Here is a 23,686-nt window from a genome sequence, read left to right as displayed (position 1 = left end):
GGGAGGGAGGATCGAGCACGGGGGGGGCGCTCAGAAGGGGTCTGGCCCGCGATTGGTGCCGACCGATCGGCAGGCCGTCATCTCTGAAGGACGCACTCCTTTCAGGGAGGATGACAACCGCGCATGTGCGGGTTGGCGCCGGTCAACCTGCGCATGCGCTGGTGACATCATTTAATTTACGCGGTGCCGCATTTACGCGGTGCTGCATTTACGCGGCGCCAAGACCCGGCATGCGTAAATGACGCGGCGCCGTTCCTAGCCCCCTGGGAGTGGGAGAATAGGGGGCGAGGAGCGGCCTCCGACGCCGAAGTGAAACACTCCGGTTATCACACCGGCGTCGGCACTTAGTCTCCTGTTTGGAGAACCCCGCCCCGGTCCTTTTCTCCATAAGCTGATGCGAGGAAACAGTGCCCAATTGCCTCAGCCTTCAAATTTGTCATCTAAAACCGGAAAAAATTCCGGGGGAAAGTCAGATCCGAGCGGGAGCCACCTAATATGCAACTTACTCGTCCATAGCCGCCACCGGAAGTCCAAGTCCTGAGAACTTAATTGCAAAAGTTCATCCCAGCATCAGGAAATTGATTTTTGCCCTCCCTCAAATTTAAGCTCAATGCTCGCCAAGCTTACAACTGCAGTCAGGCCTAGAATATTCCGGCCTTTGATTCTATTAACTTGCTTCTCTCTCCAAAGGTGCTCCCAGATTTGTTGAGCATTTTCTGTTTTTATATCAGGTTTTCAACATCTGCCATATTTCAGTTTTGTACAGAAAAGCCATTTTTAGAAATATAATTCAGCTTTGGGCATGTGGGCATCTTTGGCGAGGCCAGCATTTGATACCCATTCCTCACTGCCCTTGAGAAGGTGGTGATCAGCTGCCTTCTGGAACTGCTGCAGTCCCTGAGGTGTAGGTACACCCAATGTGCTGTTAGAGACGTAGTTCCAGGATTTTAATAAGAACAGTGACGGAATGGTGATATATTCCCAAATCAGGATGGTGAGGGACTTGGAGGGAAAGCTCCAGATGCTGGTGGCCCCATGTGTCTGCTGCTCTTGTCCTTTGAGGTGGTAGTGGTCTTGGGTTTGGAAGGTGTTGCCTAAGGATCCTTGGTGAGTTCCTGCAGTGCATCTTGTCCGTCTGTGGTGGAAGATTTGAATGTTTTTGGAAAGTGTAGCAATCTATCGGACAGCTTTATCCTGGATGGTGTCGAGCTTTTTCACTGTTGTTAGAGCTACACTCATCCAGTCAAGTGGAGAGTATTTCATCACATTCCTGACTAGTGCCTTGTAGATGGTGGACAGGCTTTAGGGAGTCAGGAGGCAAGTTACTTGCCACAGGATTACTCGCCTTTGACCTGCTCTGGTAATCACAGTATTTATATGTCTAATCCAGTTCAGTGTCTGGTCAATGATAACCCCCAGGATGTTGATAGTGGGGGATTCAGTGATGGTAACGCCATTGAATGTCAAGTGGCAATGGTTCGAACCTATCTTTTTGGAGATGGTCATTGCCTGGCACCTGTGTGGCGCGTATGTTACAATAGACCAGGGAGTTTGCCCTTCCACTTTGGGTGCAGTCAGGCAATTGCACCCAAAATGTGTTTGACATTGGGTTGGTTAGGTTCCAGTTCACGTTTTTGCAAAAATTTGTTGGCATAATCACAGACGTAAAATCTTCCATGAGCCCAGTCCAATGGGTCTTCCACCAAAATGGACCATTTTTTATATTGGTATCCAGTCCTTCCGCTGTGAGTAACCTGGTTTAAAATGGCTACAAAAGACACACTGAACCATTTAATGATTTGATTTGTGCCTTCTAGTCAGTTTCTCAGTAAATTACCAATTACCTCAGTAAAAATCTAGTAAGGTGCGCCTGCTACTGTCTGCGTGCCTGAGGAAATGAGCAAACTTGTCAAATAGTGGAACAGCCCTTCCATTGTGTGTATCACCTGCTGTTCAAATAAACATTGAATGTGTCCAGAACAAAAATAATAATTTAATCATTTACAATGGTGGTGGGTCTGTCTTTGTCTTTAATTATGTTTTAAGTTTACATCCAGTGGAAGTAAACATTTTAAAAATAAATAAGTACAATAAAGTGCAGAACGTCTTCTCCATGCTTGAATAAATGATTTTCGTGTTCTATTTTATCTATTCATGGGACATGGGCTTCGCTGGCTAGGGCAGCATTTTTATTGCCCATCCCTAACTGCCCTTGAGAAGGTGGTGGGGAGACGGCTCCTTGAGCTGCTACAGTCCATGTGCTGTGGGTCAGCGCCGGCCCTAGGGTTGCTGGCGCCCTGGGCAAGCTGAACTTCGGCGCCCTTGGGGGGGCGGGGCCGAGAGGGGGCGGGGCCGAGGGGGGGCGGGGCCGAGAGGGGGGGCAGACCCGGGGGAGCGGACCCGAGGGGGGGGAGCGGACCCGAGGGGGGGGCGGGGCGGGGGGGGCGGGGCGGGGCAGGGGGGGCGGACCCGAGGGGGGGGGCGGACCCGAGGGGGGGCGTACCCGAGGGGGGAGCGGACCCGAGGGGGGGGGGCGGGGGGGCGTATCCGAGCGGGGGGGGGGCGGGCGGACCCGAGGGGGGGGGCGGGGCGAGCGGACCCGAGGGGGGGGCGGGGGGACGGACCCGAGGCGGGGGGGGCGGGCGGACCCGAGGGGGGGGGCGGGGCGAGCGGACCCGAGGGGGGGGGCGGGGGGACAGACCCGAGGCGGGGGGGGGGGAGCGGACCGAGCGGGGGGGCGGACCGAGGGGACGGACCGGGGGGAGTGCGGCACTGGGGGAGTGCGGCCACCGCGCATGCGCTGGTTGGCGCCGGCCCAACTGCGCATGCGCGGGACCCGAGTCTGGCGCCCCCTAGCACATGGCGCCCCGGGCAACAGCCCGAGTTGCCGGTGCCTTGAGCCGGCCCTGCTGTGGGTACACCCACAGTGCTGTTAGACAGGTGGTTCAAGGATTTCTGACCCAGTGGCGGTGAAGGAACGGGGATCTATTTCCAAGTCAGGGTGTTGTGTGGCTTGGAGGGGAACTTTCAGGTGGTGTTTTTCCCATGTGCCTGCTGCCCTTGCCCTTCTAGATGGTGAAGGGGGCGGGGCTTGGAAGTTGATTATGAGTTTATATTTCAAAGCATAAAGATTACCTGTGACCAAAAAAAGAAATAGCACCAGTGTGTGTTTGGTTTGACAATGCCTGGAAAGTTGAAGAAGGGAATTCTTCAAGAATTCTTTTTATATGAATGTTGTGAGATGCCTTGTCACTTTGTGCGCTGCTAAAACCCTTTATCTGTGTAAGAAATGGTTATTTTAAGAATATTATTGAATCAGTGGGTACAGTATGAAAGTGTTCTATTTCTCTCTCCAGAAAAACACATAAACAATCCCTCGGAATGTGGAGGTCATTGTGTTCAGCCTCCACTGTTGACACTGGAAAGTCGATAAGATGGCATTTTGTACTCTCACAGTGTCCATGTCTAACAGAGGCCAACAAATGGCTCCCAACACGAAGTAAACTAAAAGGTCAGCTCAAACAAAAAGTGATGAACAAGTGAGAAGCTAACCGCCCCCGATGTGGTGGCTGCCTGTCCTGTCTTTATCAGTTTATGAGGTTTGAACAAGCGATTCATAGAGGGTGAAGAACCAGCCTCTAGAATTAAAGTGTATTGGCGTGTGCTCAGAGGCAGGGGGCAGTCCTCATCAGGCAACTTCCTGAACTCCAGATGGAGGAAGACCAGGGAAGATGGAGGAAGACTGGGGGAAGAGCTTTCTCACATTTCAGTTACAGAATGCTGCCGCCACAACCTACAGGTGTCAACACAACATGCACCATCTGAGTTCACCTCTGGGATCACCTATCATGGGTCATATATTTTCCTATCTTTGTTGCGTCTGCGTCATATCTAAGCCATTGCTTCTTAATAAACATACTATAATCACTGAAGAATTCTCGACTTCCTATTCTGGGTAACCTGTGACTGCTGAACATTGAAAACCTGCAGACTAATGTAAGAAATGGGATTCACAGTATTCATGGTGCCATTGCCTTGAAATATCGGAATCTACAGTCTTAGGATGTAGCAAAGCGAGTGTAGTTCCGAGTGATGCCAGGAGTCACAATGGCATTGATATAGAGAAGGACTGATAGAACTTCTAACTGAGAAAACAGGTACATCTGCAGTGAGAGATATCCTGGGAAAAGAGTGCAATGGAAATTACAAGTGTATTCTTGATGGGCTTTCAGAAGAGGCTCAGAAAATCAAGGTTAGGTAAAAGAGGTTTGGAATAAGTTGGGTCTATGGTGCAAATGCATGTGCCGTCCAGCTGAATAAAAAGTAGAAGGAGCTACTTTATGGGTTGATAATTTTCAAAGCGAAAGTGTTGGCTGGCAGATGAGCCTGGCTGTTCTGCGCCATCAGCAGCACTGGGAATAGGAGACACATGGTGGAGCATATCATACAAGGGAAAAACTGGAGAAAACACTGGGACAAAATATTGATTTGCAGACAGAAAATACCAGACAACCCGGGGAGTTAGAGGATGCAAGGGGAAACTTGAGGGAGTTCATTTGGCAACACAGTGTTGCCTCCTCTGAACCAGAACACTACCTGTGTTTAGCTCAATTCAAACACCTTCAGAAACATTGGGAACCAGGGCAGGTTCCTCATCTTTCGCAAGAAGAATTTGGTTGAAAATACTTTCTCCCCTGCTCAGGCTCTTCGATTGGATGAGAGAATGCCAGTGCGTGTCATCACACGCGCTATGGCACAGGATAGGCTACAGCAAGACAGAAGGAATTATGGTGAATGATGAAGAATCATTGCCGAGCCAGCAATCTTGATCAACCCGGGGACCTGGTGATATGAAGATGTGTTGCAGGGCACTGTTGTAATTCCAACCACCCTGACAATTATACCTGTGACATAGTAGGTGCACCGTGGAGGCTCACAGTAACAGTGAGCACTGGGTCTTGCGCCTGTTGAGCAGGTGCTAGAATTGAAGCAGCAATAATTAATAATAATCTTTATTGTTACAAGTAGGCTTACACAGCAATGAAGTTATTGTGAAAAGCCCATAGTCGCCACACCCTGTCGCCTGTTCGGGTCCACAGAGGGAGAATTCAGAATGTCCAATTCACCTAACAGCACGTCTTTTGGGACTTGTGGGAGGAAACCAGAGCAGCCGGAGGAAACCCACGCAGGCACGGGGAGAAGATGCAGACATCGCACAGACAGTGACCCAAGCCATGTTGAATTAATAGTTTGGCCTGTTACTGCAGTGTATCAGGTACCCAAACAAGTAACTCCAAATTCTCTTAACTCCCAACAGACCTCCCAAGGAGAAGTGGCTTCCCCTTTCTGATATGGTGGTGTGAGAGCAGTAGACTGCACTGTTGATAATGGATGTCATCAGCAATTAACGGTAGTCAACTTCAACTCCTCAACCAGTACTGTTCATAATCCTTCCCCCAACCCCATAAAGGGTGTGTTCTAGGTTTCATCAGTTCCGTAGAATCCGGAGAAACACTACAGTGCAGAAGGAGGCCATTCAGCCCATCGAATCTGCACCAACCGTCTGAAAGAGCAGTCTACCTACGCCCGCTCCCCTGCCCTATCCCTGCAAATCTGACCATTGATCATGGTCAATCCACCTAACCTGCACAGCTTTGGACTGCGGGAGGAAACTGGAGCACCCGGAGGAAACGCACGCAGACATCGGGAGAACATGCAAACTCCACCCAGACAGTCACCCGAGGCCGGAATTGAACTCGGGTCTCGGCAGCAATGCCAACCACTGTTCCATCCTGCCAGTTCTGCCAGGGGATACGAAACAATCACCTCTAATGATCCTGAGGTACAAATCAATTCTCAAGTCGGACCCAGGTAGATTCATAACCATGATTGTGGAGAAATTACCAAAAATATCAACAGACATGCTCCATGAAGCAGTACTCTTAACCAGCTGACATCATAGCATACATTAAAAACACCATCAAGTCATTGGGCCGGATCTGATGCGTGTCCAGCAGCGGTCCCCGTCACTGGCCGGCAGCTGGTCTTCCAATCAATGGGATCTCACCATTACTACCTGGATGGCGTGGCCAGATTGTGGGTTTGATTCAGACAAACTGAAACTTGAACCAATGTAAAAGATCACAGAAAACACAATTGTAAAATGTTCAGAATTGCAGGATCCTTTGTGCTGGTTCAGCCGATTGAGCTCGAACTGGGCACAAAACAAATGGAAACTCTACCTTGTGCTGTGGGATAGCTTGGACACTCCTCTCTGGGTTGGACAGAGCATTAAGGATGTCAATGGTTGCAGCCAGAGCCAGCAGTCAAGGTGGCTCAAGATGGAGCCAAACGAAAATGCATCAGTTTTCTGAGTGTCCAGATGTGGGAATCTTTGGCTCAACCAGACCTTGAAGCACGAGAGCCTGAAAATTAAACTTGAAATTCAATCAAAGTGGTTCCATATTATGGAAACTATATTTGAATTTCAAGTGCTGTCTTTCCAATGTCAATAGCACCTGCTATTTAAATCAAAGTTGGATATGTGTACACACAAGAATAATAACCATAGCTCTTCGCAATTAGTAAATCCAATGATCTTTCCATTGTCTGTGGCACTTGTTGTTCAAATATCTATCGGGTGTGTACAGAAGGAAAATGATCATCGTCCTATGTAACTGTTTGATTTTTAATAATTTCTCACGATAATGGGTGAAACTTGGTCTTTAAATTATGTTTTCAGTTTACATTCACGATAAACAAACCTTTTCAATGAAAACAAGATTAAATGCAATGTAACTTTTTGCGGTTGAATACATTACATTTCTGATCATGAGTTTACATTTCAATATATGGAGCCTAACTGTGACCAAATAAAATATCATTTTGTGTGTTTATTTTGCTGATGCCTGTAATGTTGAAAGAGAGAATTGTTTGATAATCTTTTTTGAACAATTATCACAAGATGCTGAGTAATATTTTGATGTTTGGGTGTTGTCGAAATCCTTTTCTTCTATAAATACTCCATTTCTGTTGCGTCTTTTTCATTGACTCCTGCAGTTCATCGCAGGGTAACTGATCCACTCAGTGACAGGTCACCAATTGGTAAGTTGAACACCGCCAAAAATAAGACTATCGATCTTTATGTTTTCAGATTTCGTTTTATAGTTTAAGGTTGTGTGGTGGCGGGAACCCTCAAAGAAGCTGGGTTCCACAGACCACGTGACCAGCTCGGGACCAATCACACAGGAGCGTGTGAACCCCACCAATAGGGAGTTTGTGCGGGGCCCTGGGAGCAGGACCCTGGGCAGTGTGGACCCAGAGAGCCGAAGTGTTAAGCCCTGTTGTATTGTGTTTTATTCCTGTTACTTAACTGCTTTTGCTTCTCATTAATAAACCTCGTTGTTAACTCTAGGATGCCTCCAGTGTAGGTCTCGAGCCACCACAGACTGCGTCACCAATCTCTTTCTCTCGCCTAGCTATTATCTGGCTTTGCATCTGGTACTCACTATCAATAAAAATTAGATTTGAAGTCCTAATCGGTTTGCCTTGCCCTTTGCATTCTCTCCAGTTCTTTCTCGTGTACAATGTGTGCAAGCAGGTTTCAAGAGATAAGTATTTTTAAATATTGTGCTTTTGCCTGCCATGCTCATGCCAGGTAGGTGTGATTTTCTTGTTCTCTGCAGAGTAACTGATGGAACCCCTCTTCAAAGCAATCTGCATTAATACAGAATTCCATATGAGCCATTTTGGGATCAATCACATATTGATCATTCATATAGTGATTAAATCTGCATTGTTTTAATGATAACACAGAATGTAACCTGGTAGTGGGACTGTTGGTCAGTCTCAAGGTAATAGGGGACTGGCATCACACTGTTGCTATGAGGATTTCAGAGGAAACCTAATGGCAGGTATGTGTCATTTCTGTGACCTGCTAAAGATCTGTGAAAATAACTAGGAGTACAAATCTAGATATTATCTTACAGTCTTCATGATCATGGTTGTGTTGCAAGACAGCATTTGGAGTATTTTAACATTTAATAAAATGTCAGTGTTCACAGGACTCTCATTGGTGGCACAGGTACAATTAGCAGTGAGGAAATGAATATCGCTGGAGAATTATATCCAACTTAAACTACAGTCAACCTCAACTAGTGAATGCCTCGTAATTGTGCAGCAAGAGTACTGTTGTGCCTTTTACTCCTGCAAGCGATGTTTATTTGATTAGTTTCCCCCCCCCCCCCCCCCCCCCCCCCCCGTCCACTCCCTCCTTTAGGTTACTATCCCTATTGTGCAGTAATCCAAGAGCTGAAACACACCCACATTTTATAACATTCACAAGTACTGTGCAAGATTGTCTCATTTGGTTGTACTTTTTGATTTGAATCAAAAGATTAGGGATACAAGCCTTCCTCTGTTACTTGAGTTGCTTATCTAGGTGACTGTGCCGGTGAAGTATACCGACCCCAACTTTTGGGTCAGACTTCAAACCAAGGTTCTGTCAACCTGTTCAAGAACAGCAATGACTTGTCCTGGTCCTGTCAGAAAAACACATTATAGAACATAGAACGGTACAGCACAGAACAGGCCCTTCGGCCCTCGATGTTGTGCCGAGCAATGATCACCCTACTCAAACCCACGTATCCACCCTATACCCGTAACCCAACAACCCCCCCTTTAACCTTACTTTTTAGGACACTACGGGCAATTTAGCATGGCCAATCCACCTAACCCGCACATCTTTGGACTGTGGGAGGAAACCGGAGCACCCGGAGGAAACCCACGCACACACAGGGAGGACGTGCAGACTCCGCACAGACAGTGACCCAGCCGGGAATCGAACCTGGGACCCTGGAGCTGTGAAGCATTTATGCTAACCACCATGCTACCGTGCTGCCCCACCTATCTGGCCACTAGCTGCACTACTGCTTCTGGGAGAACAGAATTGCTGTCAGATTTTACCTCATAATAATAACTTTTGTTGTCACAAGTAGGCTTACATTAACACTGCAATAACGTTACTGTGAAAAGCCCCTAGTTGCCACATTCTGGCGCCTGTTCAGGTACACAGAGAAGGAAAATCAGAATGTCCAAATTACCTAACAGCACGTCTTTCGTGACTCGTGGGAGGAAACCGGAGCACCCGGAGGAAACCCACGCAGTCACGTGGAGAACATGCACACTCCGCATAGACAGTGACTCAAGCCGGGAATTGAACCTGGGACCCTGGAGCTGTGAGGCCATAGTGCTAACCACTATGCTACCATGCTTAAATTAGGGCAGCACGGAAGCACACGTGGCTAGCACTGTGGCTTCACAGCGCCATGGTCCCAGGTTCGATTCCCCACTGGGTCACTGTCTGTGCGGAGTCTGTATGTTCTCCCCGTGTCTGCGTGGGTTTTTTCCGGTTGCTCCGGTTTCCTCCCACAATCTAAAGACGTGCGGGTTAGGTGGACTGGCCATGCTAAATTGCCCTTAGTGTCCAAAAAAAGGTTAGATGGGGTTATTGGGTTATGGGTGGAAGTGAGGGCTTAAGTGGGTCGGTGCAGACTCGATGGGCCGAATGGCCTCCTTCTGCACTGTATGTTCTATGTATGTATCTATGTATATATGGGCTGGTTTGTATTCTCTCGTTCAAATCATCAATTGATTTAACAGACAATTGGCTTTTTGAACAGGATCGCGATCTGAAAGCACTCCAGACTCAACCAGCTGTTTGAAACAGTCCTTTCATTTTCATAATTCATTACTATTTGGACTTGTCTGCCAGACGTAATTCCATGTTGTGAGATCTGCTTTATTTCTGTTTGAGGAAGAGTCTCACCTTCCTGCACCTGTACTGGATTGTTGCAATCTGTGGAGGATGGTGCACAAGGAAAGGGGGGAGGGGGGTTGGAGAACATTTTAAACTGGTTGTTCTCAGGTTCGTCAAGCACCAGTTGTAGAGTCAGCCTCCTATCCTCTTGTCTCTCCCTCCTGCCTCCCAGGCAATGTTGTTTAACAAAAAGTAAGTTTGGAGCAAAGGGGAGAAAATTATTAATCTGACAGTGAAACTCTTTATGGAATAGGACAGTTTGGGGTCATAGAACATAGAACATAGAAAACTACAGCACTTCGGCCCACGATGTTGTGCCAAACCTTTGTCTTAGATTAAGAACAAATTAATCTACACCCCATCATTCTACCGTAATTCATGTACCTGCCCAATAGCCGCTTGAAGGTCCCTAATGTTTCCGACTCAATTACTTCCACAGGCAGTGCATTTCATGCCCCACTACTCTCTGGGTAAAGAACCTACCTCTGACATCCCCCCTGAGAAATACTGCATAATACAGCACCTCTCCATCAGAACACTTGTGAGTGGCCTTATATTGGGAAAAAGAACTATTTGGTTGAGACAATGACTGCAATTTCCTGCTCTGTTAATATTTTGGTGCAACTGGGCTGGTTTAGCACACTGGGCTAAATCACTGGCTTTGAAAGCAGACCAACCAGTCCAGCAGCAAGGTTCGATTCCTGTACCAGCCTCCCCGAATGGGCGCCGGAATGTGGCGACTAGGGGCTTTTCACAGTAACTTCATTGAAGCCAACTCGTGACAATAAGTGATTTTCATTTCATCCGGGTGACTAATGAATCAGGGACATTCTTGAGTTTCTGCTCCTGGACTTGCATGTCCTCGAGCTTCCTTTTAGCAAATAGTTTAAAGAACATCTGACCCTCTAATATTTTCTGTAGTCGGCAGCTCATCCATTTTAGTTTGCAGGTCCGTTAAATTTTCTGACCTAACTGCATACTGTGGGAGCTCCGGAGCACAGTGGCTAGCACTGTTGCTTCACAACGCCAGGGTCCCAGGATCGATTCCCGGCTTGAGTGACTGTCTGTACGGAGTCTGCAACATTCTCCCTGTGTCTGCGTGGGTTTCCTCCGGGTGCTGCGTTTGCTCCCACGAGTCCAAAAAGACGAGCTGTTAGGTAATTTGGACATTATAAATTCTCCCTCCGCGTACCCGATCAGGTGCCGGAATGTGGTGACCAAGGGCTTTTCACAGTAACTCCATTGCAGTCTTAATGTAAGCCGACTTGTGGCAATAAAGATTATTATTATTCATGCAGTAACCTAGAGGAGCCTGTGGGGGGACCTTTCGGTGCACGATCACACTGTTTAGAAGAAACATTAGATCTAATATGTACAATACTGACAAGTGCATTTCCCAATGCATTCCTGGTTATCTGCACCATACTGATACTGGATGCTCGGGACATATTCTGATCCTTTGGTGTTGGGATTTCTGCTGATTATTCCATTGTGTTCATGTATAATTATACTTAATTTACTGAAGCAGCTAATATCAAATTTTAGCAGGGCCTGAATAAACATCCAGTACAGTAGTCCCCCGTTATACCGCGCTCCGCAATACCGCGGTTCGCGATATACCGCGGGGGGGCTTATGGACCCCAACTGTCAGTTGTGTCAATTTCAGCGGCCGGCTCACTTTGATCCGGAGAGGGAAGCTGCTCTCACTGAAGCAATCAGCCGGCCGCTGAAATTGACACTGCCCGCTGCTCTCTCCCTCCAATCCAACTTTTAAGTTTTAATGTTTCTGATTGGAGGGAGAGAGCAGCGGGCAGTGTCAATTTCAGCGGCCGGCTGATTGCTTCAGTGAGAGAGCAGCTTCCCTCTCTGGATCAAAGTGAGGCGTCCGCTGAAATTGACACTGCCGGCTGCTCTCCCCCTCCAATCAGAAACATTAAAACTTAAAAGTTGGATTGGAGGGAGAGAGCAGCGGGCAGTGTCAATTTCAGCGGCCGGCTGATTGTTTCAGTGAGAGCAGCTTCCCTCTCCGGATCAAAGTGAGCCGGCCGCTGAAATTGACACTGTTTTAATTGGATCCACGATGGGGGTTTTAAATTTATTTAAAAATCTATGCTAGCGCTTCCCATTGTGAGTCTACGGGGGTCTGACCTCTTCCCCCGCCCCCCGTAGACTCACAATGGGAAGCGCTAGCATAGATTTTAAAATAAATTTAAAACCCCCATCATGGATATCCGCGGCTCGGATACAACGCGGGTGGCTGTCTTGGACCCCAACACCCGCGTTATAAAGGGGGACTACTGTAATATTACAGCACATTTGGCTATTCCGTTTGTTATCAAAAAGATTCTGCTATTCGACAAGGTGAGTTATCTGTTATGGACAGGAGGGGTTTAGTTCAAACAGCTTTAATTTCACCTCTCACCCCACTTCTGTAACAGGAAGGTGTTTTGAGTTTGATTTTCCCCCTTTATAGGGGCTGGTTTAGCTCGCTCAGCTAAATCGCTGGCTTTTAAAGCAGGCCAGCAGCACAGTTTGATTCCTGTGCCAGCCTCCCCGGACAGGCGTCGGAATGTGGCAACTAGGGGCTTTTCACAGTAACTTCATTGAAGCCTACTCGTGACAATAAGCGATTTTCATTTTTCATTTCATTATAAGCGGTGATCCAATTTCTATTCATAACCGCACAGCAAACTCAAGATGGGGTAAAGTTAGACAGGTGGTCTGTCTACACACACTCAAACATGGGAGGTGGGTCCCAATGTAGCTTCCTTCTCACTTTTATGATCCCAGGTGATGTTACTACTGAACAGGAAGGTCCCAGAATGGAACCCTGGGAAACATTGGGCAGGATTTTGAATCCCTCCAGCCCCTTTTTCTTCAGCATTCTCCATTCCGACAGCTGGCTAATGGGGTTGGCCATTGTGGCCATCCCACACTGTCAGCAAACCCGCGGGCGTGGGTGCACTGTGGGCGAAGTGGAGAATCCCGCCAACAGAGAATCCTGCCACCAATGCATGGCGTGCCACCTCCCACCGCCGAGAATTACGCGGCTGGGGTACTGGAGAATCCAGCCAGATGTAACATTTGACCTTTATTGAATTTCAATTGATCTGGGTGTGTGGCCAATGTTCTGGATGGGGCCTGTGTCTAGCACAAAATCTTATCAGAACCTGAGATGCACTGAATCAAATTTGCTTTTATTATTCCCCACTCGTTTGCATCAGTTAAGCCAAAAATCAGGAAAATTGCACCAGGAAAACCAGCGCCATCAAGTGGGAATGTCAGGCACTTCCATGCTAAACATCCAATGGAAATTCGGGAGGAAACACAATCAGACATATACAGTAAACTACCGGACAGACAAACTCTTCTTTCGCCAATTTGTTTTTCTCTACGCAAGTGTTTGCATCACCCTTCGCAGCCCAAATCTTCGCAGATCAATAGCATTGCTCCCGAAATCTCTTCTGAAATCAGAAATATTTCTACTGTGGTTCATTTTAAAAAGGGATCACAAGTGAGGGAAAGAGCCTAAAAGTAAGGGTTTGTCTCCCTGGAAACTGTAGTCAGTGATTGAATTTGAAAATGGAACATAGATTGAGGAAGGGGGGGGGGGGGGGTAGGGGGGAGAGTGGGCAGTGAGCTGGTGAGCTATTTCATATGAGGAGGACATACTGAGGTTGTAGGTGGATGTCGGTCGGCTGAGTGAGTGGGCAAAAATCTGGCTGATAAGTGAGAAAATGTAAATGTATTCACTTTGGGAGGAAGCAAAAAGAAAATGACGATATTGCCTATGTGGAGAATGTCAACAGAATTCTGAGGTGCAGAGGGATCTGGGTGCTTTAAGGCATGAGTCACAAAAGGTTAGTATGCAGGTATTGCAGCAATTAAGGCTAATAGAATTCTACCCTTTAAGTCTGGATGTTATGCTTCAGTTAGATGGGGTATTGGTGAGACCACATTTTGAAAATTGACCGGGCTTATGCAGCCGTTCAGCCCAGCGGGATCTTCGAGTCCCGCCGACGGTGCACCCCCACCATGGGTTTCCCAGCGGTGAGGGGTGCATTCAACGGGAAACCACGTTGACAAACAGAAGGTCCCAAAACCGAGCTAGGATCACTGAGGGACCCAGACACAGCTAAGTGATGGCGGGAGCAGGGACACAGGCTGGGGGCTGCGAGGGGGAATAGGTTGTGAGCAAGGGCGGGGGTGACTCTCAATGGGCTCCCATTCTCGATGTCAAGCCCCTTGATCAGGCACTAAGTGCCTTTAAATGAGGGAACTACCCTCCTTCCCCACCCCTGCAAAGCCTGAAAACGATCCTGTCTGGGGTTGCTTTTCGGGCTTCCCATTTGGCAAGACTGTCGCCAGCTACTGGGTGGATAACAGCGGTGGTGGGATGAGGGATGAGATCCTTAAGTCCTCAGTCCTTTTACGCTATCCGCCTAACCATTACACACTGGATCTCGAGTGATTGATTAATTGGTGTGGAATTCTTTGGTTTCCAAATGAAATTTCTTTTGTTTGTGTCTTTCAGAATGATCCACATTAATTGGGAGATCTTCACCAGCTGCTGAGAGAAGAGCCACAGTCATGTTGCCAGGTCTCACCCTACCTGCATGCACCTTATTTTATTTCTCCATCCAGCCAGCCATCGTATGGGGGGTGGACGTGAATACATTAGCCTCACCAATGATCTACAATAAGCCATTTTCTGTGATTTGGAACACACCTATTGCAAATTGTAAAACTAAATTTGATGTTGCTTTGGATCTGGGTGCCTTTGACGTTGTAGAAAATGAAAATGGGCAGCTCATGGGGAAGAAGATCACCATATTCTACAAGGAACAATTGGGGCTCTACCCATACTATACCAAAAAGGGGATCCCAGTGAATGGTGGTCTTGTCCAGAATGCCAGTCTGTCCAAACACCTCAAAGTGTCAGAAACAGACATTGACAAAGTCATGGATCAAGACTTCAGTGGTCTTGCAGTGGTAGATTGGGAAGATTGGCGACCACTTTGGGACCGCAACTGGGGCGTTATGGATATCTACAGGAAAAAATCTGTAGAGCTGGAAAAAAGCAAAAACACTCATTCACTTGAGAGTGAGATTCAGCCGATTGCCAAGGCGGAATATGAAACAGCTGCCCAGAATTATATGAGACAAACACTAGAACGAGGCTATGAACTTAGACAAAAGGGTTACTGGGGCTTCTATAAATTTCCCGACTGCTATAATTACTTTAAGAAAGACCAATCAGCCCCTTACACAGGGAAGTGTGCGAGGTTAGACGTCCCTAGAAATAACCAGCTAGAATGGCTCTGGAAGGTATCACAGTGCCTGTATCCCAGTGTCTACATCCCGAAAAGAGCAGCAGACAATGATAATGTTCAAAAGTTTACTCACTACAGGGTTAAGGAGGCTCTGCGTGTTGCTGCCCATGATCGTTCCATTGAAGCCCTGCCTGTTTTGATTTACGCCAGATATTCTTACAGACGTACAGCCGGCTTCCTTTCTAAGGTAAGCAGGAAATTGTTCCAGAATAAGTCAAATGGCATTCAATAAAATGATCACAGTAAGAAGTCTTACAATACCAGGTTAAAGTCCAACAGGTTTGATTCAAACACGAGCTTTCGGAGCGCAGCTCCTTCCTCAGCTGCGCTCCGAAAGCTCGTGTTTGAAACAAACCTGTTGGACTTTAACCTGGTGTTGTAAGACTTCTTACTGTGCTCACCCCAGTCCAACGCCGGCATCTCCACGTCATAATAAAATGATCCACAGTGCTGATATCATAGGTTGGCCCTGTATTTTTGCTCCCAGTACTGGTGTGTAGAGTCAGTGACGTTCCCGGTCCGGCGCACCCACCTACAGTGAAACAGCCCCGAATAGCCAGATTTATGATCCGGGTGCCAAGGTGATGGGGGAGAAGGTGGATGAGTGTTTCGACTCCTCCCAGAAACAGTTCAGGGCAGCCACAAGCGCTCTTGAGTGTTGAGGTGGGCTTTTTAAAAGGCCTGCCTCTATGTAATAGAGATGGGCCCCATAAGCCTTTGTCCCTCACAGCCCTTTTAATACCCCACCCATCTAGATGCCCCATCCATGCCAATTCATACCCCACAACATCCCCAATGGCCCTCATACCCTCCATGCCAACCTATGCTCCTCTACTCTACCGCCATGGTGCTCAATGTCGACTCATGCCAAGCCATGAAACCACCCTCTCATTCCCATAGCCCCTTTAGGTCTCTATGCTAATGCCAACTCTGCCAAGCCATGTGCCCTTATCCATCACCCTTTGTTGCTCTAACGCTTTCCATGCCAATTCACCAGGCCTCAGTGCTGAATTGAAACAAAAATAAAATCCTAAATATCTACTACAGGCCTCACTATATAAACAACACACGTTGTCTCAGATGTTTGATCCTGAAACTGATGTACAGAGATGGAAAATTCCCCACTCGCTGAACCTGCTGGGGGGAAACTACTCCGGACTACTGCATTTTCGCTCCGGGTCGGTATGGCGGGGGTGGGGCACATGCTAAACACCCCAAAAATGGAGAAACATATTGGGTACAGACAGAGGGGTGTTTCTCTGAGCTTGCAGCAGCGAAATTGACCTTGCTATCAAACGGCATTCTTTTTTTTGGCCTTATCGAGGAAGGCCCTGCCGAGGCTCCGCTTAACTCACTATCTGCACCAACAAACTTAGTGGGCGGTAAAAGCAATGTTGAAGCTGCACCAATGGTTCCTATCTCTGCCGTATTGTTTGGGATGTAGATGGTGAAACAGCAAAGGACCAGATCCCATGGGGCTGGCTCCAATTGAGACTCCCCCCGCACACCCCCTCCCCCCCCCCCCCCAGCCCTGCCAACAATTTTGTTATTCAAAGATCGGAATGCCATCTTTAAAGGCTGTCTCAGTGTACAATAGTTCACAAGGATCCTCCCCACCACCCCCCACCCCACCAAACACACCCCACCTCCCCATCCTGACAGGTACGCACTGTGCTGCCTCCCACTCCAGTCCTTGTCCCCTCTCTCTGGCTTCAAGTTGCACTCGTTCACTTGCCTCAGTGGTGTGAATATGCAAAGATGCCATCTCCATTTTGCTGCTTCTTATCGTTCCTCACCACAGTCTCCTTCCTCCTACCTGAATGCCCCAGTCAAGAGGGCCAGAAATGAACACCCTTCCAAGGCCACAAGCTTCATTCTCCAACTCCTTTGTGCGTTAGTCACACACCTGCCTTCAAAATGATCGAACTTCTGTGGGACTTGCTGAAATGTTTTAAGCTCTCCAAAAGTGTATCTGACCTCTCCAAAGACATTCAGATAGTTAAGTGACTTTTTTGCTCAAGGTCCTAAGTCCCAGCAGTCAGGTTCTGGAAGTGTGCTGCTGCTTCTGTGAACTGCATATGTGTGAAATCTATCCCCCTCCTCCATTCCCACCCCTGGCAGAAAATGGTGAATGCTGGTTCTGGGGTGGGACTTCCACATTCAGTGCCCGGGTGCCCTTTTGGATAAAACTCCACGTCATGCAGACTGAGAAAATCTGGGCACCTGGTTGTTAAAAGCCTATTCAATATATTTAAATTGCTTCAAATTTAATCCCTTATAAAAAGAAACATTTGCATTCATAACCCCACATCAAAGACAACTATTGACTGAATAACTTCTTGGAGCTGTCAATCATATTATGAACTAACTGTGATAATAATAGATTGTGGAAGTAGCCTTACACCTATAATGATTACCCTCAAGCTTATGTCAACAAGCACCTATTGAAATTGAAAGCACCATTTTGTTTCAACTCAGCGACACAACAGGTTTTTTTTTCTCAGAATTTAAAGAGCAGGGGATTTAAATAATTTGACAGTTTGATAGTTCCACAGACCGTATCCAACTTTTATGTACATTCAAATCTACTCCAAAAACATTTAGGTCATACAGTGTGGGAAACAGACCTCATTCCTGCAAAAATGGGGTCTGTCGGAACTCAGCACTAAGTTCAAATGGATCTTCTGAGCTCAGGTTTCCTCCATGTGTATATCAGATGCCACCCCCTCTTTCGCCATGAAATAGGATATGCTGGAAATGTGGGTGGGACTTGTAGATCTAGAGCCCCAGAGCCATTTTAGCTGAAACAATCTGGGTCACAGATTTGAGTCCCAGTTTCAGCTGTTTTTGTATTTGAGCTTTGGTCATGACACAGGTAGGGAAAACACACAACCAAGCAGGGATGTAGTATGTAACTGACAGAAGATACAAGCAAATACCACCTTCAATTCTCTCACACCAGCTGGCCATGAAAATGTCTGGGATTATTCAGCTCTCCTTATTCAGCAGCCCCTGAACTATATTGCATTCCAATTCAATGGGTTCTGAGATGTCTGGGAAGCCCGATCATGATCTGCATAAGCGGCCACTTGAAGGGCATGTAGTACTTGAAGGGTTGGGGAGATGGGTTGCTTGAAGGGCTGTGCGCCATGCCCGATGACTGTTTGTGGAGGATGGTTTATTCCAGCCCGTCCCTATGTAATGCATTATTAACTAACAACAGTTACACCAATGCTGTTCTGAAGGCTGGGTAGTTTGCTGCAAACAATGGTTTGTTTGAGGTTGCGCGGTTGTTTGAAGGCAAGTAGTGGGGGTGTGGGGATGACCTTGACAAGATGTTCATCTTCATCGATGACGTGTTGAAGGCTGCGAAGAAGATGTTGTAGTTTCTCTGCTCCGGAGAAGTACTGGATGATGAAGGGCACTCTTGTCGGTTGTATCCCGTGTTTGTCTTCTGAGGAGGTCGGTGCGGTTTTTTGCTGTGGTGCATTGGAACTGTCGATTGATGAGTCGAGCACCATATCCCGTTCATACAAGGGCATCTTTCAGTGACTGTAGATGTCTGTTACGCTCCTCCTCATCTGAGCAGATCCTGTGTATACGGAGGGCTTGTCCATAGGGGATGGCTTCTTCAATATGTTTTGGGTGGAAGCTGGAGAAGTGGAGCATCGTGAGGTTATCCGTGGGCTTGCAGTAAAGCAAAGTGCTGAGGTGACTGTCCTTGATGGAGATGTGTCTCTCCAAGAATGCAAACGATTTTGGAGGGTAGTCCATGGTGAGTTTCATCGTGGGATGGAACTTATTAATGTCATTGTGTAGTCGTTTCAGTGATTCCTTGCCGTGGGTTTAAGGAAAAAAATGTCATGGATGTATCTGGTGTATAACGTCGATTGAAGATCCTGTCGGTGAGAAGGTCTTGTTCAAAATTGTGCATAAAGATGTTGGCATATTGAGGTGTGAATTTAGTCCCCATGGCTGTTCCGTGTGTCCGGATGAAGAACTTGTTGTCAAAGGTGATGATGTTGTGATCCAGAATGAAGCGGATGAGTTGCAGAATTGCGTCTGGAGATTGGCAGTTGTCGGTGTTGAGTACTGAGGCTGTTGCAGCAATGCCGCCATCATGGGGGATGCTGGTGTAGAATGCCAAGGCGTCCATTGTGACGAGGAATGTTCCTGGTTCAACTGGTCTATGGTTGCTGAGTTTCTGTAAGAAGTTTGTTGTGTTGCGACAAAAGCTGGGTATTCCTTGTATGATGGGTTTCAAGATACCCTCGATGTAGCCAGAGAGGTTCTCACACAGGGTCCATTGCTTGATACGATAGGACGGCCTGGTGTGTTGGCCTTGTGTATTTTTGGTAGGCAGTAGAGATCTCCATCGCGGGAGTATGTGGGATGAAAGCACATAGGGCGCTCTGAAGGTCTGGATCCAAGGTCTTGATCAGTCTGTTGAGTTGTTGTATCTGTAAAGATCTGTAAAGACTTAATTCCCTGCAAATGCTCGCATTCAAAGTATCGTCTTGCATCTTTGACTTTGTCTATATATATGGAACATGTTCTCTTTCTGGAACATATCTCTTCATTCACCTGAGGAAGGAGCAATGCTCAGAAAGCTAGTGATTTGAAACAAACCTGTTGGACTTTTAACCTGGTGTAATGATTCTTACTGCACTTTCTGATAGGTAGTGGTAGGCGGTAGAGAGTGAAGCTAAAAGCTGAGGAAGGTAGAAAAATCTTAAGGGAATCAGAAAGGGGGGCTTTCGGGAGGTGGCAGTATACCAAACTTGGGGAACATTAGGACATGCATTCATACCTAGACTATGCACTCACTGTGAGATTATTATGAACTGTTTATGAGGCATGGGGCGACAAAACGAAAAGACAACTAACCTGGATGGTGCTTTTCAGACCCATCCATCAGCTGGCTCGAGATCCCCTATAGTTGGCACAAGGGGGCTTCTCCATTTTGTTGGTTTTCGCTAACACATGGTCGTTGTACGTTACTCAGTAAAGTAACATGAGAGATATTTTAGTCTTCTAATAAGTTGAAAATTGGCTCTACCAAAAGTACCTCTGTTTCCAATATGTATTTCACATCTTTAACTGTCATTTTCCAGAAAGATTTGGTTCACACCATTGGCGAGAGTGCAGCCATGGGGGCCTCTGGAATGATCCTGTGGGGAAATAGTAACTATTCACGCACTATGGTGAGTATTTCATTCCTGAACATGTGAACACATTGAGCTGAAGACATGGACTAAGACATGTATTCCAGATGCAATAAGAGTTTACCGGCGTTGGGTGTGTGAAAGTTGGCAAATGGAGACACAATCTAGTATTTGTAGACTATAGCTAGCCTAGGTTCAGGCCATTGCAATGTACGTAGGTCTGGGCCTACCATATATACAGTAGGTCCAAAAACCAAAAATATCTGAATACAGAAATGCAATCTGATTCACTAATGTCCTTTGATGAAGGAAATCTGCCATTCTTACCTGGTCTGGCCCACATGTGACTCCAGATCCACAGCAATGCGGTTGACTCTTAAATGTGCGTTGAAATGGCCCAGCACACCACTCAGTTCATGGGCAATTAGGGATGGGCAATAAATGTCAGCCCAACTGGCAACACACACATCCTGTGAATGAAGATTTATAAAATCGGCCCCAAGGGTTTCAGATAAAGGATACCTGACCTGTAGCAGTTAGATTAAGCCATCTCCATCCGTTGGCCTCTCTGTCAAATAATCCATTGCGAGCAGCTAATTGATGGTAGAACCCATTAGTGTGCCTTGATCCATTGTTCAATTTACCACATATTGAAGAACATGTAAATTGCTGAATTAATTTTTAGAAACTCTCTTAGCAAGTATTTGTACTTCTATTTTTCTATCAGGACACCTGCACGAATCTGAAGAATTACATTCACGATCATCTTGGACCTTACATCCTCAACGTTACTAGAGCAGCTATGTTGTGCAGTAAGGCTGTGTGCAATGGCAACGGACGATGTGTGCGGAAGGACCCTGAATCCAAAGCTTATCTGCATCTTGATCCCAAATTCAGCAATGTGATCTCTGAACTTCTTTCCACCAACCCTGAACGACTCCGCCAAGAAATTGATTCTGAAGCTCTGAATAGCATGCAAGAGCAGTTCAAATGCCAGTGCTACAAGAGTGGGATGGGTCCTAATTGTGAGACTGAATCAAATTTTTAGATTGGGAATTCAGCATTATTTTCTCTTTCTTTTTCTCTATGTATCAATTTAAGGTGGTGATTCAAAATTGCAAATCTCAAGTACTACTTTGAAATGAACATTCTTATATGAAGCTAGAGTGGTGGTGGCAGTAAGCTAATTAAATTGCTGTAATCCCCATAGTGTCTACTCTTGTACACCTTTCAGAGGGTAATCACAAAACAGCAATCAGGAGCTCAAACCGTGGAGTCGAAGTTGATCTCAGGGTGTCAACCAACGGAGCGAACTGGTTGGCCAGCCTCGAGGCTCTGGGCTTATTTGTATTTAGCAGGAATGCTGCAGCTGTCAAATTGGGGTCTTGATGCATGTCACTGCTCCACGGCCCCAGGAAGTTTGTGCCTGTTGGACCCAATTTGCATGGGGGAAAGGCCTACCTCAGTTTCAGCCACACTCATCAGCAGCAATAAGGGTACCCCCCCCCCCCCCCAGATCATTCTAATCCTACCAATACCTACTTTCCAAAGTGAAAATTGACCCCCTTGGATGACTTTTTTCCCCATCTCCAGCTATAACCTCATCGCCAACATCTGAACCAAACCAACTAAGACGGCCTCAGGGATTGAAGCCTGTTGTAGGAACAAAGCCTTGCCTCAGTCTGATATTTTCAGTGTGCCACGAAGGCTGTTATTATTTCCAATATTTCACTATTTTATTTAGCTCACCTGCAAATACTTAAATTTCTGTTATCGCCTTTACAGTCTCAGATCCCAAGAATCACAACTGCAGGTCTGGGATCTGCTCCTTTTGAGGGCCAATGTGAAGGTTCAGGTTGAAAAGTCTGTCTGGACTGACTGTGGACACCTGCACCTGAATAACATCTATTTGGGAAGGTAGCTTCCAGGACGCATGGTACTGGCTGTATCTCAGCAAGGAGCCAACAGCTTCAAGAAGTAAGGACAGACAAAAGTGGCAGAGAAAGGTGTGTCAACCTGATGGAAAGTATCCATGGGAGCTAAACCAGCTAATGTGTAAATTTTAGTTTTCGTGATGACACTCATATCAAATTTGATTAATTAAGTGGTTGTGGTTCGGTTTTTAGACAGTTTCAGCATCGGCAAAAATGTGCTCCAAAATTATCCCTAAAACACCCTGCCATCGCGCTTTCCATTTGTCCGCAGCGCACGTTCTCGCCCTGAAATTGGTCATTTTTCATTTGTGTGCACACAATGTAAGGCCGCACCCACACGAAGAACAGGGAGGACTTGGAATGCAGGTATGATGTGAAATTATGAGGGAATCCAGCTATAAATATGGGGCAGATTTCTCCATTTGGGAGACTATGCTCTCCCGCCAGAGCTGAATCACACCTGATTTGCACTCACGGTGGGAGAGCAAACCAGGTAGTGAGTCCCAATCCCTTCCCGTGCAAATTTTTGCATGGCTTGGATTGCAAGGGATTCCCTCGGGAATCCCACTATCGAGTTGCCTGCTCACTATATCTTATCCTATGCCACAGGATGTTGGTGTCTTTGAGTGAACTATTATGCCCAGGCATGTTTATAAGTTTTTATAAACTTTGGTCCGGCAGGTGAACTCTGCTTTTAATTTTCCTCCTTCCCACAACAGAATTCACCCCCCCCCCCCCCCCCCACCATCAATACAGTTCAGCCACGTCCCCCCCCCCATGACTTTATGGGTCACCACCCAGCAAAAGTAGGTTGGTGAGGTGACCCCCCCACCATAACCGACACCCCACCAGAGACCCCTAATTAGAGAGGTCCCCATCAGAGGTTCTCTGCACCAAGAGGGGACTGGAGCATCGGAACTGGATCGTAGCCGGGCGCTGGACTCTTAATCACATTGGGAACTTCGTGCCCAACGGCAGGAGGCAGAGAATCCATTTTTTATTTTTTACTTTAGAGCATCCAATTCATTTTTTCCAATTAAGGGGCAATTTAGTGTGGCCAATCCACCTAGCCTGCAGGGTTGTGGGTTGTGGGGGCGAAACCCACGCAAACATGGGGAGAATGTGCAAACTCCACACGACAGTGACCCAGAGCCGGGATCGAACCTGGGACCTCGGTGCCGTGGTGGCAGAGAATCCAGCCCACGCAGTTACAAGACTGATTCTCCTGTGAAGTAGGGATTAAAAATTCAAAGCAGAGTTCATCTGCAGGACCAAAGTTCATAAAGACTTATAAACATGGCTGGGCATAATAGTGCACTCAAAGACACCAACATCCTGTGGCATAGGATAAGGTATATCTTTTAAGATGAGGCAATTACTGAAAGAACAGGAACTGGCTTCTTCATCAGCAAGAATATGCATAAACTGTAAGATACC

At 46.9% G+C, this 23,686-nt stretch overlaps 1 protein-coding gene across 1 annotated transcript; it reads left to right on the top strand.

Moving 5' to 3' along the window:
- Positions 1 to 7,058: 7,058 nt before the first annotated feature.
- Positions 7,059 to 22,093, top strand: LOC119973869 (hyaluronidase-like). The gene is made up of 4 exons (XM_038812383.1): positions 7,059 to 7,104; positions 14,352 to 15,337; positions 20,265 to 20,354; positions 21,043 to 22,093. Exons 2-4 carry the CDS (start codon positions 14,408 to 14,410, stop codon positions 21,361 to 21,363), a joined length of 1,341 nt encoding a protein of 446 aa, XP_038668311.1. The 5' UTR covers positions 7,059 to 7,104; positions 14,352 to 14,407; the 3' UTR covers positions 21,364 to 22,093.
- The last annotated feature ends 1,593 nt before the right edge of the window (positions 22,094 to 23,686 follow it).

Source organism: Scyliorhinus canicula, chromosome 11, assembly GCF_902713615.1.
Source record: "Scyliorhinus canicula chromosome 11, sScyCan1.1, whole genome shotgun sequence".
NCBI lineage: Eukaryota > Metazoa > Chordata > Chondrichthyes > Carcharhiniformes > Scyliorhinidae > Scyliorhinus > Scyliorhinus canicula.
This window is presented reverse-complemented; position numbering and strand designations above follow the sequence as displayed.